Source organism: Polistes dominula, unplaced genomic scaffold, assembly GCF_049000335.1.
Source record: "Polistes dominula isolate Pdom_NZ unplaced genomic scaffold, Pdom_raw_medaka contig_74, whole genome shotgun sequence".
NCBI classification, from domain to species: Eukaryota; Metazoa; Arthropoda; class Insecta; order Hymenoptera; family Vespidae; genus Polistes; species Polistes dominula.
Window position 1 is genome coordinate 864617 of NW_028300953.1, and position 21060 is coordinate 885676.

At 26.8% G+C, this 21060-nt stretch overlaps 2 protein-coding genes across 7 annotated transcripts; one reads left to right on the top strand and one right to left on the bottom strand.

Annotated features, from left to right (window-relative positions):
• Positions 1–7: 7 nt before the first annotated feature.
• Positions 8–19987, top strand: wnd (Mitogen-activated protein kinase kinase kinase 13 wallenda). Of its 6 annotated transcripts, XR_016176566.1 has the most exons (17): positions 8–454; positions 2172–2335; positions 4038–4309; positions 4480–4666; positions 4753–4944; positions 5503–5929; positions 6015–6241; positions 6335–6662; positions 6868–7265; positions 7403–7621; positions 7771–7966; positions 16801–16877; positions 17030–17101; positions 17196–17311; positions 17874–17905; positions 17971–18246; positions 18548–19987. XR_016176566.1 is itself a non-coding variant. In XM_089172465.1 (12 exons), exons 2-12 carry the CDS (start codon positions 2196–2198, stop codon positions 8320–8322), a joined length of 2706 nt encoding a protein of 901 aa, XP_089028591.1. In that variant the 5' UTR covers positions 8–454; positions 2172–2195; the 3' UTR covers positions 8323–10456. The 6 variants fall into 6 exon arrangements, 4 of the variants coding, with proteins under 4 accessions (XP_089028591.1, XP_015187083.2, XP_089028590.1 ...); XR_016176565.1 differs by lacking the exon at positions 17874–17905 and having other exon boundaries at positions 18548–19986; XM_089172465.1 differs by lacking the exons at positions 16801–16877; positions 17030–17101; positions 17196–17311; ... (1 more) ...; positions 17971–18246; positions 18548–19987 and adding an exon at positions 8200–10456 and having other exon boundaries at positions 7406–7621.
• Positions 8728–16572, bottom strand: LOC107072040 (armadillo repeat-containing protein 1). Its single transcript, XM_015331622.2, has 5 exons — positions 16278–16572; positions 15770–16161; positions 15119–15451; positions 14833–15042; positions 8728–14487 (listed from the first exon to the last, which is right to left on the bottom strand). The coding sequence occupies exons 2-5, from the start codon at positions 15869–15871 to the stop codon at positions 14314–14316; spliced, it is 819 nt and encodes a 272-aa protein (XP_015187108.1). The 5' UTR covers positions 15872–16161; positions 16278–16572; the 3' UTR covers positions 8728–14313.
• Positions 19988–21060: the final 1073 nt, after the last annotated feature.

The window sequence follows — 21060 nt, forward strand, 5'->3', positions numbered from 1 at the left end:
CTGGTTGGACGCGTATGCGTCGCGCTTCGTCCTCGTAGCGTCGAGATTTTCATGGCGCGTGTCTTTAATGACTGTCAACAGAAATAATAATAATTCTATTAGTTCAATCAAAGTTAATGATTATGATTGTGTGTGATTAGTGTTAATTCAGAATGAAGAAGAAGTTTATATATTCGAAGATAAGTGCGTTATTTGTATAATATTATTACGAAGGTTAGAAAGAAGTAGATAAATTTGTCGAAGAAACAAGGGACAAGGATACAAAGGGAAAAAAAAAAACAGGACAACGAATGTCTGCTGCTGTTGCTGTTGCTGCCAAAGGATCCTAACATAAATCGTAATGGATCGCAAAAACAACGTCTGTCATTGGGACGTTGATAAAAAAGCGATCCATAAAATGATTCAAGAAATATTATTATTATCATCTCGACAAGAAGTGATGTCTGCTGTACAGGTAAGGAATAATATTTAAAAAAAATAAATAATAAAAAGATAGAGATAGATAGAGAGAGAGAGAGAGAGTGAGAGAGAGAGAGAGACAAAGAGAGAGTTAAAAAAAAAAAAAAGAAAGGGATGGATTGGGCATTAAACTCGTCGTCGAATCGATAAAGCAAGCGTCCCCGTCACACGCACAGATAGAACACCACACTTGCGCGCGCGTACCCGCTTGCGCTCTCACTCCCTCAACAACGCGTTCCCCTTTCTTTCTTCTTTTTCTTTTTCTTTTTTTTTCTTTTCTCTCTCTCTCTCTCTCCCCCTTATTTCTTGACTTGTTTTTTTGCCCTCCCACGAGACCGCTGATTCGTCCATCGTAAGTCGTTCGGTACTCGGAAGGGGTCGATGCCATGCGATGCCAATGTTTTTCATTCTTCGAATGTACCTTGACCAGGTTACGCGTTCAACCTTTCCCGAACAAATTTTATTTTATTTTATTTTATTTTATTTTATTTTTTTTACATTTTTGTAGATATTTGAATTTTTATCTTATCCGAATAATTATGTATCTTTTTATTTTTTTTTTTACTTTTTCTTGTTATGTATTAGAGAACTATTTAAATATTTAACACACACACACACAATTTCCAGTTTGTTTGTATTGTTGTTGTCATATTGGTTTTTTTTTTTTTAAATTCAACTTTTTTACAATTCAATTTGATAATAATCATTCTTTCATTTAATTTACAGATATTAATTTGAAATATCGGAGTTTACAGTGATTTTCTGTTGATAATCGATTGAAGGATCGATAGATCGAAATTCAAGACTATTTTAAAATGGCTGACGTTCAATACACAACAAAGGATAATTTTTTAAGGGTTGACAATACTTTTATGATTTTCAATTTTTAATGATAACACTTATAAGTAGTCATTTATTTCTTTTTATATCACCTGGCCCAATCGTAAAATTAAATTGACGATTAATGATTAAAAAAAAAAGATGATGAGGGTTTTTTTTATATATATATAGTGTAATAATGGAAAGAAGGTTTTAGGGTTGGGTTTGATGAAGTTAAATTTAACGAGTAAGCTTCGCATTGCGATCACCGGCCTTATCGAGTGATTTCAATGCATGGGATGTTGAATGCACATTATGTTCTTTGATAATAAAAACATGTTTTCATTATTACAATTTATTATTGCGAAAAATAGACGAATATTTTTAATATGTAGATGCATTTAAAATAACAATTATTAATTTACATTTATAAACAAAATAACAATAATTGTATATATATCAAAATTCTACATAAATTTAGATAAATTGTATTCATTTAATTCAAATAATTATTTGAATTTTGATCTAAAATCTGTATAAATGTATTTTCAAAAATATTTATATAAATTATTGTTTTTTTTAATCAAAATTATGACTATGTACATAATATAATTGCAAAGAATCAAAATTCTACATAAATTTAGATAAATTATATTCATTTAATTGAAATAATTATTGGAATTTTTATCTAAAAAGTGTATAAATGTCATTTCACAAATATTTATATAAATTATGTTATTTTTATCAAAATTGTGAATGTATACAAAATATAATTGCAAAGAAAAATTGTAATAATTGTAAATATCAAAAGATAAGTTTAAAGGAATATCAATCATACATTTAAATTGTTTTCAATGTTTTCCATTAATTAGAATGTTGTAATTATTTTTCAGGATTAGAATTAAAACTCGTAGACAATGCATACTCCTGCTGAAACCGAGAAATTACCTCAACCTGGGATGTTAAATCTTGGGTCTCAGGAACCGGTCACTTCATCCGAAGTGAGCCAAGTCATCTTATCCACTTCTCATCCAGAGACACACATATTTACAAATAGGTGAGAAATATAAATTCAAGTTTTAAAATGAATAAAATAATTGACAAGATTATTTCATAAAGAATACTTTATTATTTCTTTTAATATTATTTATTATTTTGAAAATTGTAATAAATAGGATAAATTTAATATAATTCTGTATATATTATTCCTTTTCTTTTTTTATAATTAATATTATCTAAAACATATATATCCTATATTTCTATAACATTTAATATTAAGATAAATATTGGTATATTTTGTAAATCAAATTAATTACAATTCAAATTTTCGCGCCACAAATCTAATAAACTTTAATTATGTGTACGTATATTATGTAACAGAGAGAGATAGATTCTGTATGTATTATTTCTTTTCTTTTTTTTTATAATTAATATTATCTAAAACATATATATCCTATTTCTATAACATTAAATATTATTTTCAAAATAAAGATAAATATTGGTATACTTAGTAAATCAAATTAATTGCATTTCAAATTTTCGCGCCACAAATCTAATAAACACGGTGTCACGTGATTCATTGTAAATCAAACTATAATTATGTGATATGTAACAGAGAGAGATAGATAATGAATGTTAGCCCTCTATCGGTAAATTATGTTATTATATTTCACGATTTGTCGTGTTTGTATGTATATGGCGTTAATCTTATATATACAGTGTATTTCTTACATATTATCTCGTCCGTATCTATAAATTCCTTTCGTCAAGTGCGTGAAGAGACAGGATCGTCGCAAGGTGTTATTTTTCATATTGAAATAAGTACAAATAAAATATAGGTTATTTTCTTTATTGATGCACTTATCACGAATAAAAACACGATGGGTATCGCGAGATTTTTTTCCAAGAAAGTGCAAGTACAGCCTGACGTAGTAACCTCCGCTGATGTACCTAAGAACGTTGATACAAAGAGGTGAGCTTGATAATAAAATTTTGACAGACAGTATTTTGAGTACGTGCTTGAAAAATCAATCAATTCAATGTTTTTTGACAATTAACATATATCAAAATGTGCATCGAACAATGGGATATTAATTCTCAATTTATCGAATAAAAATGAAATGTGACGTCTTTATACACGTTTCTACAAATTAACCTACACGTACTACAAAACACGGTAACATCTCAGATAAGACACTTCAAAAAATCCCTATCGTATCGTTTGCTATGTCAATAAAGTTCGTCGATAGTTATTTGTTGTTTATTTTCTTTCTGTATTTCATCAGACACTTTTTTTTTTTATTCAAATTAATTTAATATATGTGTGATTGAATTGTTTTGTTATATACACACATAATGTGTGGTATTATTTAATGATTATTATTGCGTATATAAGAAAGAGAGAGAGAGAGAGAGAAAGAGTGTCTCGTGCCTGAGTAGTACACAACAAGAGTACGTGCACGCGATTTGTATGACGACGTCATGATAAACGTGACGTGCGTAAACGAGTATGTGTAAGATAATGATGGTATGTACAACTTTTAACAATCTCTGAAAAAAAAAAACAACATTGTATTCCTAGAAATTCTCTCATGCTGTGCATTTTCTGTTAGAATTTATTTTTCATTGATTGAAAATACAATAGAGAGAGAGAGAGAGATATATCTCATTTCTTATTTAGTAAACGTGTTTTGAATAATAATATTTTATACTGATGTGATTATTAATTGTTTTTTTATGTTTATATGTCTTTTCTTTAGCATGCTATGTATTCAAGAAGAGTTGGGTCAACTAAGCGGAATCGCAGGAGGTCCAATCATAAACGACACAAAAATACAAATAAACGACAGTAATCAAACGAATTTGGATAGCAACAGTAATAGCAGTGAATTTCCAACGAAATGTACTTCAGGATCAGTTTCTTTAGATGCTCAAAGATCAAGCTGGGTCGAAGGAATCTTAGGATGTATGCGACCTGTTTGGACTATGCTATCGAAGGCTGCTGTTAATGAAAAAATAAAAGGACACCAAAGTGTGTATTATTTGATTTTTAACAAGACAACTTGTGTCATAATATTTTAATGAAGTTTTAATTAAATGACCTATGTTTATGTAACACTTTTCTTTTTATATATATATAGAATATATTATAATTAATTCTTTATCATTATATAAATTAAATGTTGTGGTTTGTTTTTCTAGCTGATGATTGGGAAATACCATTTGAATCAATTAGTGAACTCAAATGGTTGGGTTCTGGAGCTCAGGGTGCAGTTTTTAGTGGAAAATTGAACAAAGAGGTAGTAGCTGTTAAGAAAGTAAGGGAACCACGTGAGACTGATATACGGCATTTACGAAAATTAAATCATCCGAATATAGTACAATTTAAGTAAGTTTATTCATTAAATAACAATACTTTGTATCATGTGTAATAATTGCAATCTTTTAATATCTTTTTATATTAAAATTTGATAGGGGAGTGTGTACACAAGCACCATGCTATTGTATAATTATGGAGTATTGCCCATATGGACCTTTATACGATTTATTAAGGGATGGGGAACCAGTCCCTCCTTCAAGATTAGTATCTTGGTCGAAACAAATTGCAGCAGGGATGGCTTATCTTCATGCACATAAAATTATTCATCGAGATCTCAAAAGTCCAAAGTAATATTTTAATATTCAATTCATTTAACACGTTCCATGCCACGTGTACCATCACCAATGGTTTATTTAATGCGTTGATAATATATGTTTATAACAAATTGAATTCTGTAAAAGAATATTTCTATTAACACTTAGCCGATCACACGCGCTGTAGCGAACTGTACGGTTTCCACCATGGAGGGGTTTCGCAAGTGACGTGGACTGATATTCGGTTAATAATTTTAACATCATAAATTAAGACAAACTATGTAAATTAATTAAAAAAGAAAAAGAAACGTGTTGTGTGCTAAAATCAATATGGGAGATCTCCCCGATCGGTCGGCTAAGTGTTATTAAAATATTGATGCATTATACAAAATGCAGTATAGAATAAAACACATAAGTTTGTTTATAATTGTTATATTAACAATAATTAATGATTACATGTAATGGTTGATTTTGTTCAAACAAAATTAAATGGCCTGAATGACACAAGTCAAATAAAACGTAGCTTGGCACATGGAACGTGTTAACATTGTAACCTTATATATATTTTTATTAATAAAATATTATTTATAGTGTTTTAATTGGTCATGGTGAAGTAGTGAAAATAAGTGATTTTGGAACAAGCAGAGAATGGAATGAAATTAGTACCAGAATGAGTTTTGCTGGTACTGTTGCATGGATGGCTCCAGAAATAATTAGAAATGAACCTTGTTCTGAAAAGGTTGATATATGGTCATATGGCGTTGTACTTTGGGAATTATTAAGCGGAGAAGTACCTTACAAAGATGTTGATTCATCGGCTATAATTTGGGGTGTAGGAAACAACTCTCTTCATTTACCTATTCCAGCAAGTTGTCCTGAAGGATATAGATTATTAGTTAAACAATGTTGGGCAGCTAAACCTCGTAATAGACCTTCCTTCAAACATATTGAAATTCATCTTGGAATTGCAGCTGTAGAAGTGCTTTGTACAAAAGCTGATGATTATTTTAAAACTCAAGTAAATAAAATAAACATCTTATTTAATATAATATTAATTAATTAAAGTATATATATATTAATTGTTTTTTTTTTATAATGTGTAGCTATCTTGGAAAAAAGAAATAAGAGTTCATATGAAACAAATGCAATCGAATAGCTCAAGTAGTCCTAGATTTGAAGCTGATTTAATTAGACGAAGAGAAGATGAATTAAGGCATGCTCAAGATATAAGAGAACATTATGAACGTAAACTCGAACGTACTAATAATCTTTATTTAGAACTAAGCGCTGTATTATTACAATTGGAACAGCGTGAACGAGACGTAATAAAGTGAGATATATTAACAATCATTATACTTAAAAACAATTAACATTAAATTATTCAAACACTTTGTATCTTCTTGTTTATATTATATATTTATAGAAGAGAACAGCAGTCAGGATATAAACAATGCAAGAAACGTATAGTACATCCACTTTTGAAAGCACAAGAAAGATTATATCGTAGAAGAAATCCAACGATACAATTTTCAACTTCATCGACTACTACAACACCAACATCTCCTGTCGATTATCCATTAAGTCCTCCTAAAGTAACTACTCTTACACAGTTGAATGAAGCCAACCAACCAGAAACTGTACTAGCATCGAATATTAATAATTTTAAACAATGGAAATATAGACACAGAAGGGTTGGGTCTGGTTGTGGAGCCAGTTGTAGTCCTAAGTCCAGTCCTCTTCGTGAAAGAAAGGTAAACATTTTAATAATTTCATTTATATTATTATATATATAATATATTTTTATATTATAATATTTTGATTATATAAATGTATCATCAAAACATGTCTAACCTGTCTAAATAATTTTATTATATTTGAAAACCAAAAAAAAAAAAATATATAGAAAGAAAGTATCATAATATAGGATTAGTGAAGGTGTGTATCAATTTATTTTAGAGTAATGAAATAGTGGCAAGACTCGTTGATAATCAGACTCAAACAGATATGACGGATATAAGTGGAAATTTAATGGATTCAATTAAAGATTCAATTGATACTACAGAAAAATGTTCAATCGATGGTATCGATAAAAAGTCAATGGTTGAAAATACTATAGAATATTTCAATGGAAATCCAATATTACGTGAAACTCATTGTAAAATGCAGTCAAGTTCTTGTTCTAGTCCAGATCATGAGCAAGATAATAATACGAATGGAAACGAACGATTGGCAGATTGCAGTGACGATGATAATCTTGAGACTCTTGGAAGAAAAGTGACAGAAATTATAAATGCTAATCGTCTTATTTCTCCCATAGATAATGGGAATTGTGATGAAGTAATTAAATCACACAGGTACATTTTAATCACATTTATTATTACTACATCATCTGTTGAGTGTAGCCAGCTCGGTGACATGGTGGGGTTGTGTTTAAGTATTCATTTTTAATTTCATTTATTATATATGAATGTTTGGTTTTTGTATTTTTTAGTAGAGGTAAAGACGAGACTACAAAACTGCCAGTGAACTATTGTTCTGTTGCTAGTACATTAAATATATCACAGGAACAATCAGAGAATAGAATGAGATCATGTTCGGAATTTGTAAATACTCTATGCAATCACGAGGATGATGCTTGTGACGAAAGTTGGTCAGACGAAGAAGGAGAAGACCCTAATTATAGTTATAATTTTTCTCTTAGACGTAGAAGGTATATATATATTTAATTTAATTATTTTCAAGTCAATTATATATATTTTTTTAGATGATAAAAGGCAAATATGTGTTGTTGTGCTTATGTTGTAATATGTGACATCTCAAAAGTTAATAATACAAATATGTGTTTTTGCATATTTGTAGTATTGCAAGAAGGCCAATTGGGCCAGGCTCTAGATTAAGAAGATTTAAGCAAGCAACCCTTAGAATAGAAGGAGTATTGGCCTCTGACGAGGAGAATACTTCAGAATATTCACACCCTCCGTCCAGTCAATCCTCTACATTAGAAAGTAATCCCGATGTTCAAAGGGTCCTTCGTAATATTCATCATTCACAAAAGGTATAATTTGTATTTATTATCACACATTCATTGAGAAACTATATTTTACATTATTAACCCTTTGCACTTATCAAATATCATAAATAATAAGCAGATATAGAATAACAAAAGACTTGAAATCAACCATCGGGCGCTGATTCGGCGCCATTCGAGTGCAAAGGGTTTTTAACTAATTTCAAATATTCTTTTTTTTTTATTATATTTATAATATAATATATTGAATTATTATTCAGAGAAAAGGAATACATGATGGTACGGATTCTTCGAGTCAATCGGAAACAGATGAAGTCAGTGAGATTACTATTGCATCTCAACCAAACAATACTAATATAATGAGGTTGAAAAGTAACGTTTAGTTCGTCGTATTATTATTAGTATCATTTTTAAATTTTATTTAAAAATGATTTTCTAATATTAAAATGTCACCTGCAATATATTGAATCATTATTTAAGTAATCATTATTTCATGTATTCTTATTTTGTACAGCTTATTAATAATATTTACGTACGTATTGCAGATCATAGAGATGCTACACATAGAGCAAACAAACAAGCCAGCATTAAAACCTGTCGGCGAAATAAAAAGAGATAGAAGATAGGAGATTGATGTTGTCTCTTTCTCTAACTTGCCAGTCTTTTGTGTACCGCATGAGTTAGAGAGAGAGAGAGAAAGAGAGAGAGAGAGAGACAACATTAACCTTTCGTTTTTTGCTGCTATAATTCATGCAGAGAGACATTTCCATTTACACAACCGCCGTCTATGGTTTGTTTCCTCTATCTGTAATATCTCTATGATTGCAGATGCTTGTCTATTTCAGGGTATTTCTTAGATTGTATCCGCCATGCATAATTTCTAAGTTAAATTACAAAAATCAATCGTAAATCTTTAGATATATGTATGTATGTATCTATAGATCATACGAAAGAAAGAAAGAAAGAAAGATAGAAAAAAACAAAACAAAAAATAAGAATTAATCTTATTGAAAATACAATGATAACAACAAACTATATACATATATAAAGAAAAATAGAAAAATGATCTATCACAGGGACAGTAATTTGAAATTTTTTTTATTAAATTTTACTATAGATTTGCTAAATTTTATAATAATAATAAAAAAACAAACAAACAAACATATTAAGTTAGCAAGTTTAACTGGTTCAATTCATTTTGTACAATATAATGAATAATAACTCATCAAAGCTATGTGTATTTGTTTATAATAATAATAATGTAATATATATATATATACATATATATTTGACGCATTTCCTTTGTGGACTATGATCATATATGTAGAAATGTATTCATTTGTGCATTGATTTGAACACGTTAACAATTGTATTATTTTTTTTTTTATTTTTTTCTTGCAAATCGATTGTCAATTCATTTTGTTCCATAAAAAAAAGGCATCTCATTTTCCTTTATTATTATTATTATTATTCTTTTTTTTGTTTATAGTTCCTTTGTGTTTATGTAATGTTTAAAGATGATTGTACCTTTGTGAACAACAGCGATATGGGAAATTATTTTATAATGTCAATTTTCAACCGATATGTATTATAAAAATAATTTCTTTTTAAACTATACCAGGGGTCGGCAATCTGCGGCTCGCGAGCCACATGCGGCTCTGAATGTGATGTTGCGGCTCGCGAGCCACATGCGGCTCTGAATGTGATGCTGCGGCTCGCGAGCCACATGCGGCTCTTGGATGTGATGCTGCGGCTCGCGAGCCACATGCGGCTCTTGGATGTAATGCTGCGGCTCGCGAGCCACATGCGGCTCTTGGATGTAATGCTGCGGCTCGCGAGCCACATGCGGCTCTTGGATGTAATGCTGCGGCTCGCGAGCCACATGCGGCTCTTGGGTGTAATGCTGCGACTCTTTAGTTCCTTTAGTTTATTCTTTAGTTTTTTATTTTTAATCAAAAAAACTTTATTTATGCGAGTACTATTTATTGTTGGCAAGACAAAATTTGGTGGCTCTCTTGAAAAACAGTGAAATTTTGTAAATTGTAATTTTTGACTCTTCCAACTGAAAAGGTTGCCGACCCCCTTGAGCTATATCAAACAAACATTGTTTAAACATTGTTGTTTTTGGTAAATCGTAAAATCAGTAAATGGTACAATATGCGATAAGACTTTGGATAATAATAATATCCTGTACAAATATCTGAGTGCATTAACAAATTGAAATCATTCCAGTATAATCATTCGTATATGGATGCTGCATCGGTTTAATGAATTTATTTTGTATAAAAATATTTAGAGAACAATTAACATATATCACAATTCTTTTTCATTATTACAAAAAATAATAGCGGCATATGGCAAATGAAAAAAAAAAAAAAAATAAAATAAATAAAAATTAGATCAAATGAAAAAATAATAGTGCGTTTGAAAAAAAAAATATTTTTTTGCATAGGTGCAAGAAAAAGAGATGTGTTGTTTGGCTTTTTATATAAACCAAAAAAAAATAAATAAATAAAAGACAAAAGACAGATTAATGAAAGTATTTTTCACGAATAAAAAACGATGATGAAGGAAAATATTTCAAATAACAACAACAATAATAATAATAATTAGAGATAATTTAAATATGGCAACATAATAAGAAAATAATATCGATGGCCATTTGTAATGAAACGCGTCAATTTATATAAATTCGAAAAAGAATATAGTTGCTACGTTTAATACGTAATACATATATATTTATTATATAAATATATATATATATATAAAGTATAGTCTTTCAAAATAATTCTTGAAACATAGTATGGCATCTAATAGAATTTTGATCATTCGAAATATTCAATTTCAAATGTAATAAATGAATTTAAATGAACTTATAATAATAATAATAATAATACATTATTCCTAATTTAGGATTAATTAATTAGTGTATATATATATATATACACATATAATAATAATAATTTTTTTTTTTTATAATAATGATTGACAAAATTGAATTTTGTCATTGAATTCGATTATCTGAAAAAAAACGAAAAAAAAAAAAATAAGATTTGGAAAAGGAAATAAATCTTTTACAGTTGTTTTGGATAATCGAGGATTTAAATATACGTTATTACGTAAAATTCTAAAGTTAAAAGAAAACACCAATATTAAGAATTAAATTTAAATTAAAAAAAAAAAATACAAGCTGAATATAATAAAAAGAGAGAATAAATAAGAGCTGAATAATAAAAAAAGCAATATATATATATATTATATATATATATGTACAATTGTCATTTAAAGATAATAGCGCGCAGGTGACATATTGAATACTAAATACACATATACACACATTACATACATACATACATTGTACTTAATTGTTTATACTCATTCTGTTTTCCAAAGCAGATCAAATAATTCATCAAATTATTTTTGTTTTTTTTTCCTAATTTTTTTTTAGTTCGTTAAATGATCATCGTAGTCACATCATCATTTATCATTATCATAATTAGCGCGAAAAATATAACAATGAAAGTTCATCATTTTTTAGACTAGCTTTACCATTTTAACCCTTAAAGTGTACACATGGGGTGTTTGTCACCCCCAAACAAATTTATGATCTCTCGAATATTGTACTGAATTCCAACGAAAAATGGGTTTATTTGTTGCGCCATCTAGTGTTAATTCAGATATAAAACCTATTCTATTTTAAAAAAGATGTATCAAAGTACTTTTAACAAAATTGCGAGGTTTAAATATTAACACGTTGGCTGCCACGCGAATTTTACGTGACTTGCTCAAAGCGCCAACATGAATTTTTCATTATGCGTCGCCGGTCACTGGTGGTCCCCACGACGACTATAGCCGGTCAGTGGTGGCCCCCACGACGACTATAGCCGGTCACTGGTGGTCCCCACGACGACTATAGCCGGTCACTGGTGGTCCCCACGACGACTATAGCCGGTCACTGGTGGTCCCCACGACGACTGTAGCCGGTCACTGGTGGTCCCCACGACGACTGTAGCCGGTCACCGGTGGCCCCCACGGTAGCCAACGTGTTAAATAGTAGCTTCAGGAGACGCGTATGAAACACGCTGGGGGTGTCAAACACCCACAGTGCACTTTAACTAACTTTTACCAAGTGTGTGCACTTTAAGGGTTAAAAACAATCAATCATTTTATATATATATATATATATAAAATATTATAAAAAGTCATAATCTGAGTTTGAAAAATAAAATAAAAAAATAAAAAAAGAGAATAAACTTATGGACGATAGCAATTTAATTGTATTCTGACGATATACTCAATTCAGTCAAATTACAAGCAATGAAAACTATTAGGCAGCTCTCTTATATACACGTTTGACTGTAAAATAAATAAATAAATAAAAAGAGAGAGAGAGAGGAATAAAGAGAGTTAGATAAAAAAAAAAAAAAAAAAGAAAAAGTTAACTGTATATTTTACAACGTAAAATATTTCGCATTCACATCTATTGTACCTGCTTTGAAACTCAGATTGCCTTAATGACAATTATTATTACTATATAATATATGTCTGTAAATAATGGACAATACAATGTAGATTTACAAAATAATAATAATAATAATAATAATAATAATAATTTTAAGATTATATGCAAAATGTATTGATGTGCTCCTCACTTGTGTAAAGAAGGTGTAAAAAAACAAACAAACAAATACAAACAAACGAACGAAGTGATTAGTGATTTATACAGTGTGTAGAGGTATTCATTTCTATAATTATATATACATATGTTGTATTCAACATATTTATGCTGATAGCTACATATACATGTAATTGTGTATATTATACCTTTCCATGTATTAGCAGCTAATTGATTAAAGTCTATTATTCTTTGATAATAGGAGAAATGCTACAGACGACAAATTTCATGTTATGTATAATAAACTTCATTAATTACGGCCTAAAAATACATTTGACTTATTTCTATTTGATTTTAATTAATATTATTTATTTTATTTAATATTAAACATTTATTTGGATATTTAAATTATGGTATAAATACTACCCCATAAATATATTAGCTTAGAATATTGCAATGAGTATTTTTCAAAATAAATAGTTTGAATGAAACCTTAAAGTGCATACACTTGGTAAAAGTTAGTTAAAGTGCACCACTGTGGGTGTTTGATACCCCCAACGTGTTTGAATTAACCCTTAAAGTGCACACACTTGGTAAAAATTAGTTAAAATGCACCACTGTGGGTATTTGACACCCCCAACGTGTTTGAATTAACCCTTAAAGTGCACCACTGTGGGTGTTTGACACCCCCAACGTTTGTTTGAACTAGTCTCCTGAAGCTGCTATTTAATATTTAGACCTCGCAATTTTTGTCAAAGTACTTTGATACATCTTTTTTCAAATAGAATAGGTTTTATCTGAATTAACACTAGATGGCAACAAATAAACCCATTTTTTCAAATTCAGCACCATTTTTGAGAAATCAATTTGACATTGGGGTATCAAACATCTCATGTGCACTTTAAGGGTTAAACAATTAATTTATTCTGTTAAATAATGATTGGTTGTTGTCTCAGTTTATACCCAAAGGGACATTTAGAATATTTTGAATTTAAAAAACAAAAAGAAAAAAGAAACAAAGTAGAGAATATATTAATTATCGAACAATGTATCGTTAATATTTTATTTTAAATAACACATTTTGGGTTTTTTTTTGTATTATTCATAATATATCCACTTTCTTAAGAATTATTTGGATAACATGTTTAACAGAGATACATATATAGGCATTTTAAAACATAAAAATGAGATTTATGTTTCTAATTGTCCAATTAAAATCAATAATAATTATAACGCACTAATGTATAATGTATATTAAAGAAGAAGAAGAAGAAGAAGTCATATGCTGCATAAATAAGTAACTAACTGTAAATGCTTAAAAGATTCAATGGTCTTTGATCACATATAACTTACAATAGCACACATGTTTTCTTATTTCATTTTCATTTTTAAGAAACATTCGAGATACTTCGTGTTATTATTATTATTATTATTATTATTATTATTATATACATTGTAGTTCAAATATGAACTTTGGTAAATAGAGGTACATGCATGAGATTATTCGTTACTCTTATACAATTATTTTCTGTAACGTGTCTTATACCTTTTATTAAGAAAACAAAAACTAGTTTTAAAAAAAGACAAAAAAAAAGGTACATCCATGATGATAATTATTTAGGATATTAATATAATAAATAAAATAACTATTGATTTAAAAAGTCTTTTAAATGAAAATGATTCATTGATTAATATGTTCTTATTTAAAAAAAGAACATTGCATAATTAGAAGAATGAATTCTAATCGATTAATTGGGATTTACCAATAAAATGAATTATGAAGAAATTCTGTCGTAGATTTGTATAAAGATGATGCACTTTGTCTTAAACCACTAAACAAAGATACGACTCCTTCTTTCTCATCTTCTTGTTCTTCTTCCTCTGGTAAGTATTCCGGCATGTTTTCAATGTCATCTGTATCTTCTTTATGAGTCTGAAACAAAGAATTTTCATTAATCTTTGTTTACCACCCTTCCTGGAGTAACACGCTTACCACACCTGGGTCCAATGGACCTGGGCGAGAAAAATTATTATAAAAAATTAACTATTGCATAGATTTACTTCAACATTTTTTTGAGACTACTTTAATACTTACTTAAAAAGACTATATAGATTTTATAGCTTTAAATTAAATTTAAATATGTTTAAAAAATTATCCAAACTTGATGAACAATTGAGAAAAATGACTGAAGTTGCAAAAACAGGTCTGAGTCTTTTGGTAAGCAAAGGTTAATAACAGAATTTCATTTAATAATTAATTAATAATTAATCAAATTACCAATCTAACTAGAAATTCTTGATTGAATTTATTTTTAGTAACTAGCCATGCTTCCATATTTTCTAAACGTTCTTGTATAACATCAGCAATATGTTTAGCAGTAACATTGTTCAATGTACGCATGGTAACACGTTGATGTTCCACATCTATCACAAGAGATATCAATCCCTCAACTTTGATCAACGTTGATTCAAGTTCAGATCTAGTTTCCTGTTGAACATATTAATCATTAGAATCATTAATTGTAACATAATTTTTATTAAGAAGAATGAAAGAAAGAACTTACCGGTAATAAGCCTTGTACATGTAATACAATTACATGAGTTTTTAATTTCTTTCTTTCAATAATTCTGCACCTACTGCGTAAATTATATATTGGTGGTTTCATACGTTCAATATTATCTTTTAAATGCTGTGCTCTTTTAGATATTTCTGGTTCACTCAATAAAAATCTGTTGACAACTGCGTCTAAGGCTTCCCTTATTCCAAAGGTTGAGGTTATGTGTACATAATTATCAGTATTTTTAATAAACAATTCTAATATGTCTAATGAGAGATTGATAATATCTAAATAAGGTACTTCAAGAATATATGCTACATAGGACAAGACTGTTTTATCCTGTAATTATCAAAATATTTAATAACATTGTATTTATGTATTAAATTTATATTAGGTGAACTGGAAAGAAATGTCATTTTTACAAATGTCAAATTTTGTATATTTTTTTATCAATAATCGATTAATTCTTATCAAATTGATATTAAAAATGTGCATATTAGATAAAGAAAGGTTGTTGATAACAAGATTGATTATGTTATTGATTATAAATGTAAATTTATTAGACATTTATTCATTTCAATTTAAGGTTAGAAAGTGACATTATTTTTTCTGGTCCATCTAACAGATAAAAATAATAATATTACATTTGTTTCTTACCTTTAAGATAGTGTCATGGTTAGAAAAATCATTAGCTAATTTTTTATATGTTTCTAATGTTGCTTTTATTTCCTTAGGGTTATCATATTCTTCAGTTTCCATTTTTGTACACGTAACGTAAACGGGAATTATTTTGGAAACCCGTTTGGATTGCAGTAATGAAACTTAATGATTGATAACATTCAATCTTCAGAGAAATTCATCAGAGATTATCTTATTTTTTATTTTATCTTTTACTTTCACTCAATAAATTTCATGTTGCAATACACTATAAATATATCTTCACAATATCAACAACTTACACTTTTTGTCACAATTAAAATGAAACATAATGTGTCTTTTTAAAATTATTCTTGTTGTTGTTGTTGTTTTTGATGTTAAAGATGATCAAACTATTAGAGTATATATTTTTTTAAACAGATAAATGATATTGATTATTTAAAAATTGTATCACAGTTAAAGAAAGTTTAACAAAACAAAGAACAATGTTTCAAATGAATATATTTACTTTCTATTTACTGTTAAAATACACGATAGTTGACACTCAGCGCCAAACATGCTTTCTTCCTTGATTTTTACAGCTGTGAGTCAATCATTTATACAGCTTTGTCAATTTGTAAAGATCTGGTGAAAAGGGAAAGTTTAGAATCACTTTTGTATGTAAAGATAATAAAAAGAAAAACATTAAATAATCGAATGAAAAAATCAGAATATTTATAGACAAATAATGATAAGGAAGAAATTAAATTAATAATAATAATAATAATAATAAGAATAAAAATGGAAGACAAATATGATTATTAAAAAAAAAAAAACAAAAATTAAAATAAAAGGATTTCATTTGATTTATTTCTGTATCAAGTAGTAGTTTTAATATGGCGTCTACATTTTGGTTGTGTGCATACATTTTTTTCCTATTTCTTTTTAACGATTTTTAATGATTAACAAGTGAAAGAATAATGTATGTTGTAAAATTTGTACAATAGTTTATAATTAATATTATTTTACTAATTATTTTGTATTTTTTACAGGTATCTGGAAGAAAAAATTCAAATAAAAGGATCGTACCAACAAATAGTAAAATGTGACGTTTAAAATTTGGACACATGTAAGTATACATTTATTTCTATTATTTGTCATTAATTTTAATTTATTATATTACAAATAGAAAGAAAATAATCATAGTAACATTTGTATTATATTATATGTATAGATTTTATAATTAATATTGTTTTAATAATTATTTAAATGTATGTATAGATCCCTAGCAGAAGTTCGTAATAATGATACCAGACGGCGCCATCGTTTCATATTTGGCGCGATTTTTTCGCGGTAAGTTTTCTTTAAACTCCCGTCATATGTGAAAGTTCCTTTTATTTTCTTGTCAAAGTATGCGTTTTGTTTTGCAATAATTAATGAGTTTTAGACGATCGATGTGTATCTGCGTATTTTCTGTGTTAAAACTTCTACATTACAAAGCGAGGGGAGTAGTCTTTATTAATTATTTATTCAATAAGAATATGTTCACTTTTACTTGGGATTGTAAGTATTGAATAACAACAATAATATTATATAATTTTTTTCTTTATTTATAACATAACATTTATTTATTTATTTATAATATTCTCTTATTTTTATACAAAGAAATAATTTGTTATATTATTTAAAATGATTTTTGATAAAAATAGATCTAATTTTATAATAACAATTTACATATATTATTTTATATAACAAAATTGAGGTTAGAATTTTGTTAAATTTTTATTCTAATACATAACTATGTTTCTTTGTATAAATTATTCAATTTTCATGTATAGAATTAAAATTTATTTTATTTGTTTATTTATTTATAACATAACATTTATTTATTTATTTATAATATTCTTTTATTTTTATACAAAGAAATAATTTGTTATATTATTTAAAATGATTTTTGATAAAAATAGATCTAATTTTATAATAACAATTTTATATATTATTTTATATAACAAAATTGAGGTTAGAATTTGGTTAAATTTTTATTCTAATACATAATTATATTTCTTTGTATAAATAATTCAATTTTTATGTATAGAATTAAAATAATTTATTTGATTTTCCACAGTATTTCTCAACAAATTGGATTTTTTATTTTATGTATGGGTTTTCTCTCAAAATATTAAAATTCAATTTATATATATTATGAAATAACAAATTTTTAGGATATAAATGATAAATAAAGCAAAACAAGAGGACTTATACGATGTTTATAAAGACAACTTTTCAAAAAGCCATCAAAGTTTTATTGAGAAGAGAGAGGATCAATCCGTATGCGGTGCGTCGCATTGCGTTTTTAGATTTTTGGATGAAATTGTAGGAGGAATTGCTGCTAGTAGTAGATAGGTTGGTTGTTCATGGTGGGAGTTGTTCTTTGGGGTGGGCGTTGCTGGGTCGATACAGGGTGGATATCGTCGTCAATCGCAAGTAAAGCACCACAGGTTCGAACAAATAATATTCTCCCGTTTTTATCATATGTTATTTAATTTATTTTCTTAAATGTCAATTTTTTTTAATTACAAATACAATTACAATGTTAAATGTAAAAATAATTTATATTAATTGAGTTGTATTTAGTTTAAATTGTTAATAATATAATTGCTTTTAGGGAAATTGTATTGTTTATATAGAAAATATTGAATTATGGTTGTTTATTAGTCAATTCCAAATACAATACTATGTTATTATATATAAAAAAATAATATTTTATATTAATTAATATAATAATATTATTATTTTCAGTTAAAACATATACTGGTAATACTAATTTTTAAAAATATTAACTAATAAGTCAATTGACTAAACTTCAACCTATAAACTTGTCGTATAACAATTTATAAATAAAAAATTAATTAAATAAACAATTCAAATTGGACCAAATTGTAAATCTAAACCATTCTCGAATCCACCTGAAGACACACACAAAATTTCATTAAAATCAATCCAGCCATTTAGGAGGAGTTCATTGTCATACACATGCACAGAAGTGTGAAATATTCAGTTAAACGTATATTTTCAAAAATATTAACTAACAAATCAATTGACCAACTTAATCGAATTATTACGAAGAAAAAATAATGATCAAAACTCTAATTTAATTCTAATTAAAGTTACGTTTAATTCAACTGTTAGAATAGAAAAAAAAAATAAAATTAAAAAGAAAAAGAAATCATTTGCAATCTTGAGGAACAATCGGAATTGTCAGCTGACATTGAGACACGTGAATAAACGAGCTCTAATATTCTTTCTATCGCAACTCGACATTATCATCGATCGGGCTTTCATTGTAACTTAACTATCTTTCTTAATCACTCTTGAAGAAGATCCTCGAGGATTCCTACTATTCATGGAGCTTTACTAATGAATCCTTCAACTTGACGTTGATAAAAAATGTCTGTTTCCAACAGATAGAAAAGAGAGTTGTGAAGAACCGTTTTCAACTAAAACAAATCAAATCGATACTTTATTATTTCGTTAATAATGATTCATATTGATTAAGATAAGCTATTTTCTAATGGATAAATAAAAATGATCTTCAAATGAATTATACAAGGTGTACGTAATAAAATTCTATAGAAATTTGTCAACAAAAATCTTCAAATTAAAATCAGAAAGTTTAGGAAAAATGATTTTGAACTCAATTGCGTATTTTTCAATAGAAATTAATATTTTTAATTTTTTATTTATACAATACAAATAATAATTGTTTAAAATGTTATTTATATTCGTCTTGAGTATATTTCAAGTATATTAAATATTTTTTAATATTAATTTTCTTGGAAGAACGTATCTTGTAATATGTAAGTTCACGCACGTGAACGAACGCATGGAGAAGTCAACACGGTATCTATCCTCTGTAAATTTCCAAGTAGGATGAATTTCCGCACGGATGCTGCAGTATGCACACATACTGCACGACATACGAACTGTAAATAGGCATACGCTTTGATGAACAAAGCTCGCAAGTATCGAAATCGTTTGTACATACGCGTGCAACAATAGATTTATTCTGAATAAGCAGAATTTCGACTGTAAATTGTAAATGATATTTATTTATGATCATCAATTCTTTCATGTATATATATATATAGTACATAGTATAAATAATCAAAAGAAATTTAAAAATAAAAAGAAATAGGATGAAAAAGAGAAAGAATTAAAAGAATACGTATAGATAAAGTTTTTATTTATGAAAAAAACAAATATAAGGTATAATTAATATTAATATAAATTAATACAGTATTATAATTATAATAGAGTAAATATAAATATAATATTTTGTATATTTGATATTTTGCTTTTTACATGTGAAAATAATTTTTGTTTTAAATATATATAAATATATAAAATATAAATAAATATATAATATTGTATATAATATAAAAAATAATATATAAAATATTAATATTTAATATATATAATATATTATTGCAAATTAATACAATATTATAATTATAATACAACAAATGTAAATATAATATTTTGTATATTTGATATTTGGCATTTTAAATATAAAATAATTTTTGTTTTTAAATATATAAATATATAAAATATAAATAAATATAAAATATTGTATATAATATAAAAAATAATAAATAAAATAATAATATTTAATATATATAATATATTATTGCAAATTAATACAATATTATAATTATAATACAACAAATGTAAATATAATATTTTGTATATTTGATATTTGGCATTTTAAATATAAAATAATTTTTGTTTTTAAATATATAAATATATAAAATATAAATAAATATAAAATATTGTGTATAATATAAAAAATAATATATAAAATATTAATATTTAATATGTATAATATATTATTGCAAATTAATACAATATTATAATTATAATACAATAAATGTACATACAATATTTTGTATATTTGATATTTAGCATTTTTAATATATAAAAAATATTTTTTTTAAATATATAAAATATATAAAATATATTAATATTTATTATAGACTAATATATACATATATAGAAATATGTAAAAACAAAAACATATTTTTATTGTATCTAATATTTCTTTCAAATGAGAAAAATAAGTACATAAATATATTATAACAAAATTCTATTGATATATATATGTATGTAACATTTATACTTATAGAAAATTTAATGTTACATTTGACACATTCAATTTTTAACATAGTCCCTCTCTATTTTTCTTCTCGTCCTTGTTTCTTTCTCTTCTTCATTCATCCATCTATTCCTGATCGTAAATAGAGTCATATATTCGA